Source organism: Hippoglossus hippoglossus, chromosome 22 (assembly GCF_009819705.1).
Source record: "Hippoglossus hippoglossus isolate fHipHip1 chromosome 22, fHipHip1.pri, whole genome shotgun sequence".
NCBI classification, from domain to species: Eukaryota; Metazoa; Chordata; class Actinopteri; order Pleuronectiformes; family Pleuronectidae; genus Hippoglossus; species Hippoglossus hippoglossus.
Window position 1 is genome coordinate 9019971 of NC_047172.1, and position 10382 is coordinate 9030352.

At 42.7% G+C, this 10382-nt stretch overlaps 1 protein-coding gene across 3 annotated transcripts; it reads left to right on the forward strand.

The window, feature by feature from the left end:
• The first annotated feature begins 393 nt into the window (after positions 1-393).
• On the forward strand, positions 394-9911 carry dpysl5a (dihydropyrimidinase like 5a). Of its 3 annotated transcripts, none has more exons than XM_034576263.1 (13): positions 394-571; positions 3040-3310; positions 5171-5329; positions 5953-6132; positions 6259-6327; positions 6439-6483; positions 6973-7048; positions 7331-7487; positions 7560-7701; positions 7904-8046; positions 8178-8385; positions 8620-8788; positions 9660-9911. In XM_034576263.1, the coding sequence occupies exons 2-13, from the start codon at positions 3050-3052 to the stop codon at positions 9743-9745; spliced, it is 1695 nt and encodes a 564-aa protein (XP_034432154.1). In that variant the 5' UTR covers positions 394-571; positions 3040-3049; the 3' UTR covers positions 9746-9911. The 3 variants fall into 3 exon arrangements, with proteins under 3 accessions (XP_034432154.1, XP_034432153.1, XP_034432155.1); XM_034576262.1 differs by lacking the exon at positions 394-571 and adding an exon at positions 2641-2796; XM_034576264.1 differs by lacking the exon at positions 394-571 and adding an exon at positions 2649-2819.
• The last annotated feature ends 471 nt before the right edge of the window (positions 9912-10382 follow it).

Below are 10382 nucleotides of genomic sequence, written 5' to 3' on the forward strand. Positions count from 1 at the left end.
AAATGTTGAAATACCCCTTAAAGTCAAGTTTTTTTTTTTGCCAGTATTGCAATAATTTGTCAATTCGTAGATCTAGTGAAAAGGTGATTCTCTCCATCGGTAAAAATACACATACAGTCAGTCTTTGTTGGAGGCTCGGCTTTCGTGTCACAGCTTTCCTACTGGCTGCTGATAATATCTTTTTTATAAATATTTGTGTTGTGCCGATAGATTAAATTTAAATCAAAAATCACTTTAATTTGATGAAGATTCCCTCTTGATGAAGTACTTTGACTAAAAAAGTTGCACAGGATAATCACTGTGGAGGATTTTATTTGGAAATCCATAAAGGGGAAGTGTCCCTTGCATCTTCTTGCTGACTTGACGGGACTGATGCTGCTGGTCTCAGACCGGCCAAGAAGGCATCCATCTGGTGTGTGTGTGTGTGTCTGTGTGAGTGTGTGTGTGTGTGTATATATGTGTGTGTGTGCGTGTGTCTCCTTGGGAAGTGCAGTCAACGGATTGTGTTGCATTCACACAGAAAGTAACGGGGGAGCCGAGTGGAGCAGCAGCATCAGGCCCCATAGAGCAGGTATGTGATGCTCATCAGCTTCATTCTGTCTGCAAGTGTGTGTCTGGTTCTGTGTGTGTGTCTGGGCGGAAATCCTCTCCTGCTGGAGACTTTGTTTCCATGCTCCCTCCTCCTCCTCCTCCTCCCCTGGCTGCAGCAGGTCTGGGGTGTCTCCTCGTCAAACCTCCTCCCCGGGACCCTGCACACACCCTGAAGGAGCCTCCAGCAGGTGTGAGGCCGGTGCACCGGTGATCCAGGACCGGTCACAGTGCACCGGAGGAGGGACTGAGGTCTGGGAGGAGGAGGAGGAGGAGGAGGAGGAAGAGGCTGGTGGTTTGGTTTCTAGGTCGATGATAATGATGAAGGCTGTGCAGCCGCTCCTGCCGGATGGGGACCGGTTTCTTTGTGTCAAGTGTCATCATCTCATCATCACACATAAATCTCTGTAGTCATTTATCTGGGTGGTTTTGAAATAGAAATAGTAAAGATTGCTTGAGAATGACCAGTGATTTCCTGGATTTTTACGCACAAATCCATGAAAATAGAAAGATATTTAGGGCAAATGTCAGGGCAACTCCTAGTTCCTTTTGTGGCTGCTTAATCTATAATCAATTATTGCATATGTGCTATAGTAAAATTGCACATTTTTACTGTTCTCTAGTGTTTAAACAGGCAACACAAGCTCACATATTGATTATTGACTAACTTCCACAGTGGTAACTCAGCTATAGACCCCACATTATTATTATAATAACAATCATAACTTTATTATGGCCTGTAGCTGCTTCCATGCTTCGTATGATATGATATCGTTATCTCCTGTGTGATATGAGCCACAGACAGTATCACCCATCAGATCTGCTGGATGTGTGAGGGAGTCCATGCAGTAAAGTTGCCGCACCCTCAAACGTACACACCCTGCACGCACACACACACGCAAGCACGCTGGATGAGAACACAGACACACACACACACACACACACACACACACACACACACACACACACACACACACACACACACACACACACACACACACATCATTACAGGAGTTGTGGTTAAAAGAAGGTAAAGACTTGTTTCTTTGTTGTTCATGAATAGTTAATCACTGACAGGAACTATAAGAAAACACAGTGTGGTTTTATTTTTGGGATTATTACTGATTCTGTGTGTTTTATTTATTTATTTAATAAGTAGAAAAGAGTAGAGCAACACATGTAGTGGTTGTGATTAGGATCACATTTTAAACCAACAAGACTAGAAGGATTTAATGTTTATCTATGATTGTTGTTTTATTTAATCAAAACTGCAAATTTGATATTGATTTGATTTAACTGACTTTTTGATTAATCACGACCAAGAAAATGTTTCTTCACAATGAAATTGTTCTCAAACTTTCTGCTTTTGTGTTTCAAATTTTCGGTTTAAAAAATGCTGGCATCAGTCAATATACTGTAGTCAGTACCGTATATAAATACTTCATTTAGGAAAAGTAAACTCCTTCCAAATTCGCCAGTGTCATCAGTCGTCAGTGGCTCAGCGAATCCAACTACCAGGGTGAAGCTTTCTAAATCAATTCCTCTGCTTTTGAGGTCAGAAAGTAAAAATACTAAGATCAGTCAGTAAAATATCTACTATATATAGTTTTGACGCATTAGTGAGCAGTTCATCTGAACCTGTAACTTTATTGTTTCATTAAAATCGTTTTATGCCTGTGCAGGTAAAACTATACCAATATCTGCAAGAAAACAGGAGAGAGTGAAGAAAAGTCATGAAAATAAAGAAGATAAACACAATAAAACTAACATACATTTAAAAACAACTTTTCCTACCCCAGTAATCCATTGGTGAACCCTGGGATTTTTCTTTCTGACCCACTGGAGTAGAGTAGAGCTATTTAGCTTTGTATGTTGTGTAAGAGAATCCACCTCAGCTCACTTGATTCTTATTTTTCAGCCATTGTGATTCTCTCTCTATGCAGCTTCATAGTGAGGGAATTGTAAGTAGCTTAATGCTGCCTCAGTCCTTTCAGAATAATAGCCTTTTGGAGCCGTGTTTGTCAGCTTCTTTCTGTTTACCACCACATCGCGGTCCACTAGGACGTCAGGTCTCAGGCTGTGACTGACACGGCTGTTGCTCTCCCAGCCTCGTAGCTGATGTCAGTCACAGGCTGACGGACTGGTCTCAGAGCAGCACCACTGACCCTTCGCTCTCTTCCACAGTCTTACTACACTGTTCAGAATGAGGTACAGTGAAATGTTCATTTTCTGTAAGTTCTTGTGGAAATGCCTCAAGTTCTTTCCGGGACCAAACAGTTTAAAAGGTTGGGGTTAGGGTTAGGGTAGTAGTTAGGGGGGTTAGGGTTATACTAGTGTAAATGTTCTTGTGTTTTTTCGGTGTGGTGGTTGTACACAGTCAGATCTCCACTGTTGTCGAGAGAAAATCTTAAATCCCTATTGTGAAATCAGTTTTTTCTCTCCGCCTCACAGAGCCATAGCCATGTCTTCCAGCTCAGCGATGGTGCGGATCCTGATAAAGGGCGGCAAGGTGGTGAACGACGACTGCACCCAGGAGGCCGACGTCTACATCGAGAACGGCATCATCCAGCAGGTGGGGAAGGAGATGATGATCCCTGGCGGGGCCAAAGTGATAGACGCCACTGGAAAACTGGTCCTCCCCGGTGGCATCGACACCAGCGTCCACCTGGACGAATACTTCATGAATGCCACCACAGCAGACGACTACTACAGCGGCACCAAGGTAAAGTCCTGCTGGAAATGCAAAGACAGTAACATGGGCTAAATGTAGAACAGAGTGAGAGCAGAGCAGAATAAGACCCATGTTTTTACAAATCCTTTTCTATAATTTTGACTTTCCGGGATATCCCTCTCATGCTGATATTGCAGAAGATCACAAATGTGTCCTTTTGACCAACAAAAACTTTCCACTGATGTTCGTTTTAACTGAGAGGTCAGTGATGCGCCCTGTTTTTGGCTTGTGACAACTTTATTTAGTATTTACTTTTTTTCAGATCAAATATGTTGGTTATTTTAACCAGAACTACTTTCCCAAATGAAGACCATAAGATGTCAACGTAACAAACAGGATGTTAGAATGTAATCAAAATCATTTGGGGAAATTTTGGGGCTGATGCCATTACCGAGGTCAGGGAGTAAAAAATGTCCAAATGCAAAATATCAGCTAATATTGCTATATTATATTGTAATGATCCCTGAGATGTTTTTATCAAACAATGATAACAAATATATATTATGGAGGCTTGATATTTAATAGTTTAACCAAAAACTGTATAATGAATAAACACAAATTATTAAACAACAGAGATGCAACACAAAGAACCAGCAAGTTAAAACCACTTCGTAACGAGCGTCTTTCAAAACGTTCTGATGACACAATGAGAACGACACTCTAATAAAGTAAATGATTAACTGCGGCCAAACTGGACGGAACTCTTTTCTCTGAGAGCTTCACAAGGGTTTAATAGTTTGTCTTTCACCAACATCACACACAGATGATTTGGCATTTTGTTGGTATAGCGCTCAGCAGTGGAGGCGAACAGCTGCCAGAACGTCTGGTCATCATGGCTGCTGATGAGACTGGGAGACCCCATTCTTCTTTCCGAGCACCATGATGACTCATCACTCCGTAGCACTTGGAGATGATGGGAGAGATGACGGCGTGCGCAGGAATTCAGATGTTTCAGTGAGTGGACGGAGCGGTGGAGCGTGGTGACAGACACTATTCTCCACTGTTCTCCGTCTGCTCCCCCCCCCCCCCCTCCCAACCCACTGCCGTGCTCCAGAATGACTCCATCTGCATCTCCAAATGCAGATGAGTATCTGTTTCCATGGATACCGGGGAGCTGCTGCAAAGGCTGCCGCAAAAAAGCCTTTTCACTCTCGCCATTGTGCTTGGAGACAATGGTTGTCAGACAGCCTCCCCCCCCCCCCCTCCAGTCTACACACTACCCACTACACACTACTCCACTCTCTAGGCTCAGCTGACAGATGCTCCGTGAAGCATGCACTCATACACAAAACACACCCTCTCTTTACGTGTTTGGTTACTGTAGCCTGTGTGTTTTTAGAGGATACAAAATAATAAGTGCTGTTACTGCTTTAAATGCCTCAGGTTATAAGATAAGATAAGATAATACTTTATTAGTCCCACAATGGGGACATTTGCAATTCATACTGGGAGGGGCAGTCAGTCCTGTGTTTTCTTAACTGTGTGAGGATTCAAATTCCCTCAACAGTCATCTGCAAAGAACCATAAAGATGAGCATTGATGGCAATAGAGGCTTTACTGTACATGCTAAGTGGATCAGTAGATTATGGTCTCTTCGGTATTTATGGGATTTAAAGATCAATATCTTCTGCTTGAGTGTCACGTAACGTCTCCTGTTATTCTTAATTTAAAGGTCTGCCTCTCATTTCACCTCAGATAAATACAGTATTACATTACAATGGGTAAAATCATTAGTTATCACCTCACTTGACGGAAGCAAAACAACTCAATTACTTATGCACATGAAGTAAAAACTGACATTCTACATGAGTGCTATTCAACTGAGTGCTATTCTGGGTTTCCTTTTCCCAGGCGGCTCTTGCCGGCGGTACAACAATGGTGATTGGTCACGTTCTGCCGGAGAAGAATGAGTCCTTGCTGGAAGCCTACGAGAGTTGCCGCAGCATGGCCGACCCCAAAACCTGCTGTGACTACGCTCTGCACGTGGGAGTTACTTGGTGGGGACCCAAGGTACGGTGGCGCTGTGCTTCCCAGCATCCCACGGGATTGGTTTAGATAGTTGGTTACTGTGGAACCTCTGTTAGTGACTTCTTACTTACCAGGATGTGTTCTACAGCTTCCAGAGATGTTTACATTTAACTTTCAGCTGCTTATATGTGTGCGTAGGGAGAACAACACCGAAACATGAGGGGGGTTTTAGGCATATAGCCAAGTCCAAAGTCATTAATTCATACAGCGCATGTAAAAATAACAGGAGTTGACTCAAACTGCTTTACAATCACAACATATAGCCCAGTTGTACTTAAAACATAAAATGTCATGTGGTCAGGCCTGTAGTTTTTTGAATTACTGCCTGGGAAATCAGTGAAATTGTCAAAAATCACTGCAATCACTTGACACGTGACAAAAAGAGCTGTGCCAAAAGTGAAAGGGTTTTTCCTTTGCTCATGTCCCATCCTTCCACTATGTTTTAATAAAATTGATTGAGTAGTTTTTTGCATAAAGCTGCTAATAGTCAGACAAACAGGAATGGAAACATGTAACTCCTTTGTGGATGAAACGACCAGCATGGACACAAAAGTGTGTTCATTCATTCTATACAACAAGCGGTGCTCGTTTCTATCCTCCTGCAGGTACAAGCTGAGATGGAGAAGCTGGTGAGAGAGAAGGGGGTGAACTCCTTTCAGATGTTCATGGCCTATAAGGACCTGTTCATGCTGAGAGACGGCGAGCTCTTCCAGGCCCTGCAGCACTGCAAGGACATCGGGGCGATAGCAAGAGTCCACGCTGAGAACGGGGAGCTGGTGGCAGAGGTGAGGGAGAATCATCTCAGGACCATTTCATTCATATTTTTGGATTGATGATAGAATATTGACTTATTATTATATGATATGCTTTTATATGTAATTAATGTATGGTGTTCTCTTTCCTCTTATCAGGGTGCAAAGGAAGCCCTGGACCTGGGCATCAGTGGCCCTGAGGGGATTGAAATTAGCAGACCTGAAGAGGTACGATAGTCAGGTTTAATCAGGTCGTCCTTCTAACCACTGTCTGTCAAATTAAATCACTTCCATTACAGCCAGACTTGTTTTAATAATAATAATAATGTTTCTCTACAGCTGGAGGCCGAGGCGACCCACAGGGCAATCACCATCGCCAACAGGGTGAGTGAGAGGTCGTTAGTACGTGAATATAATATAATGTAAACATATTGTAATGTATGGGAAGACTTGGACCTGGATTATTATTATCTTATATAAAGGTCCCCAGAGGATGAATCATACTGACTGTGATGATTCCCCTCAGCCTCTAACACCACCAGCAGGTCCAGGTTTTCACTTACCCTCTGAAACATTACAAAATCTACTGGATCTACTACAAGTGCACCAGCACAGCTATAAGATCTACTAGATTAAATGCCACTAAATTCTGTGAAAACATTCATGGTCTCCAGAGGTTGTCTTCTCCTGACATTGATAATGCCTGACTTTTTCTCTAGCGCCACCACAAGGTTCATATTTGTGCTTTTGAATCATGTAAACATGACTCCTGCAAAACATCAGCAGGTTAACATTGTGAGCGTATTAGCATGTTGACGGAGGCATTTAGCTTAAATCCATTTCATAGGTTTTGCTTGTGTGTTTTTTCCGTAGGCCCACTGCCCGATCTACCTTGTGAATGTGTCCAGCATGTCTGCAGGAGATGTGGTGGCTACAGCCAAGATGCAAGGTGACACATATTTTACTTTTACATCTGGTGATACCGTCTAAAAGACGAGTAAGAAACAATGGAAAGGTAGTCTCAGCTTTTTTGGAATATATCGTATATTTTAGAAGGTTTAACTACATCTACATTCTACTCAAATTAGAAAAAACACAGCTTAAGTGAAAATACACAACATTTAATTTGTCACTGGCATGTTTCCCAAAGTATTTTAGTGTGAAAATACTTAATGTTGACCCCTTTTCTCACTGAGATTTAATCCAGTGTATGTGTACATGTATATTGTAGGTAAGGTGGTCCATGGGGAGACAACCACGGCCCACACTGTGCTGAACGGTATGCAGTACTATCATCAGGACTGGGCCCACGCTGCTGCCCATGTTACCGTGCCTCCTCTCCGCCTGGACCCCTGCACCCCCAATTTCCTAATGAGCCTGCTGGGAAAGTAAGTCTGCAAAATGTCACATTCCTGTTTTCCAACTGCTTCAAAATCTAAGCATGACCTCTCTGCCTGCAGTGACACTCTGAATGTTGTGGGGTCCGATCACCGTCCGTTCACCATCAAACAGAGAGCCATGGGTAAGGACGACTTCACAAAGATCCCCCACGGGCTGCCTGGCATACAGGACCGCATGAGCGTCATCTGGGAGAAAGGAGTGGTATGTGTAGCTCTTTTGTTCCCAGAGAACTTCCACGAACAGGACATCTGTTTCGGTTTTGAGGTTATCGATTCGAAAAAAAAGAAAAACAAAGACAGAAGAGGCACGAAAGACTCCTGCTTTCAGTGCATCAGTTAGATTTGTGTACGCATTTATCTCTCAGATTGCAGATTTGAATTATTGTGTTTGTTATAATTCATAGATCGGAGGTAAGATGGACGAGAATCGCTTTGTAGCAGTCACAAGCTCAAACGCAGCCAAGATCTACAACCTCTACCCCAGGAAAGGCAGGATCATCCCAGGAGCAGATGCTGATGTGGTCGTCTGGGACCCCGAGGGATCAAAGTATGAAACCGGATCCCTCCATTCATCGACCAGTCTGTCTCCCTCCAGCTCTCGTCTCATGTCTCAGAGGCCAGTTAGCTTTTTGTCGAGCTAAACTGGGTCATGACTCTCTCTTTCATTTTTGCCTGCAGGACCATTTCTGTGGACAACCAGGTCCAGGGAGGAGATGTGAACCTGTATGAGGGCCTTCGTTGTCACGGTGTTCCCCTTGTCACCATCAGCCGTGGGCGACTGGTCTATGAAAATGGCATTTTCACATGTGCTGAAGGCTCTGGAAAGTTTTGCCCCCTGAGAACCTTCCCAGATTATCTTTACAAGAAGATGGTGCAGAGGGAAAAGGTATCGGACAGAAGTGAATTTCATTAATCATTAATTAGATGAACACAGCGTTCATCACGTGTTACACAGAAGCCATTTTTCAAACATTATAATGATAAAACATTAATTTAGAGACATCTACACTAGTACTTGTACTATAACTAATACCAAGGATACTATTATTGCTTTTATTTCTACTATGTCTGCAGCTTCTATTACTGCTTTAACTATAATTTGTGTGATGTCACGTACCAGTGCCAGGCGGTGAAAGCTGTGGAGCGGGAGCCGTACACAGGGGACGTTGTCTCGGTGGTCAACTCAGGAAAGAGGGACTTCGGGGCGTCAGATCTGGACACCCCGACGCGCCCCTGCACCCGGCACGGGGGCTTGAGGGACCTCCACGAGTCCAGCTTCAGCCTGTCTGGTGAGGACCAACATAAGGATTGCTGCTGCTGTTCTGGCCTTTAAAAAAATCTAAAGATTGGCCTGATGAGGGAGCTGTGGTTAAAGTAACTTGGGCAGTGACAGAGCATCTTGTTGGTCTGAGGTCGACCCAGTAGTGGAGGGGTTCAAATTAAATGTTGGGAAACCTTTTTAAAACATTTTAAACGCATCTTTTATCCTGAAAATATGTCACAATAAAAGATATTACAGATTGTTTTGCCAAACCAAGGTATTTAAAGTTTTACGCCCTCCTCTTTTCCAGTTGTAGTTCACATTATTTTACATAAATGGAGATAGGATAAGTACTTTGGGTTAATTTAATCTCTTCATTAGAGACATTTGATTGTTGAAACCAGACTGAACATGAGGGTAGAGATAACTAATGATGTGCAACAAAAGTCTGGGGCCAAATCAGGGATGTTGAGGTCTATGGTTGATGCCTTAAACCCTAGAACCACCAGGTCACACTCCCCAGTATACTTTTAGATCAATGAGGAATAGAGTTTTTTTGACACCAAGTTACTTTATCTTGGAGCCTGGGAATTCCTTTTGCCGAAAAAGATTACATAGATTTCTCAGGCACTGGAATGTCAGGTTTTATGCCAACGGAAATCATACATTTACATTTCAAATGTTACGAGCAGCTTTCTAAGTGGAATGAAAAGAGTTGTTTTGATCTGTTGAAGTATGTTGCAATCCTTAAGTCTGACTAGAACTGCTTTGGACTGATTATAAGCTGTACAACACCACCAAGAAAATACGATTGAGCTGCTCTTAAATACTACTTTGAAAAACTATAGTTCCTTGTGTTTCTCTGCTAAACCCAAGTGATCCCCCCCCCGATGTTTCAGGTGCCCAGATCGATGACGCCATTCCAAAGAGGTCCTCGGCCCGGATCCTGGCTCCTCCTGGAGGGAGGTCCAGCGGGATCTGGTAACTTATCAGGAGGACGTCACATGAAGCGGAAGCACGACACCTGAGGGAAACATTTGGCCAAGCAAGACGACTTTGTTTTTCTTTGTGGGGTAATGGAGTCCTGTTTTCACGAGTTATTTAGGACTGTAAAACATTAAACTGTATGACATTGCCGTAACAAGGAAAACCTGTGTTAAGTGATTACATCTACCAAATTTCAGTCAAATGTTACCTCCAAAAAATAAGTGGAAAATAACAAAAAAGATGCCAATGAATTAATGGGGCTGTTGGATGTGGTTAGAGGGGCAATACTGTAACTAACTCATAGTTTTAGGAAGGTGAGTCATAGTTTTTATGATGCGACTGTGTTACCTCACCGTAAAATACGATTTTGCACTTGTATCATGTACTATTTAGATGCCTTTTTACATGATTTAATGTCACAACTGTCACAAATGTCTTTTTAACTGCGCGTCATGGTGAATGAAATGTAATGGTTTATTACAAGGGTGTTGGCATGACATTAATATGTCAGCACGTAAAAAAACAAAACAATGCAATTGACCGAATAATGAAAAACAACGTAATGCAAGTTAACCTTTTACATGTGTTTGTTAATTTATTTTTTTATACTGTATTATTTGAGCTTTATCCCTTTG

What these genes read in the sequence shown, in the direction of transcription:
- dpysl5a (XM_034576262.1), top strand. An exon ending in AAATTAGCAGACCTGAAGAG is followed by an intron (nt 6,328 to 6,438) that starts GTACGATAGTCA and finishes GTTTCTCTACAG; the next exon opens with CTGGAGGCCGAGGCGACCCA. An exon ending in TGGGACCCCGAGGGATCAAA is followed by an intron (nt 8,047 to 8,177) that starts GTATGAAACCGG and finishes TTTTGCCTGCAG; the next exon opens with GACCATTTCTGTGGACAACC.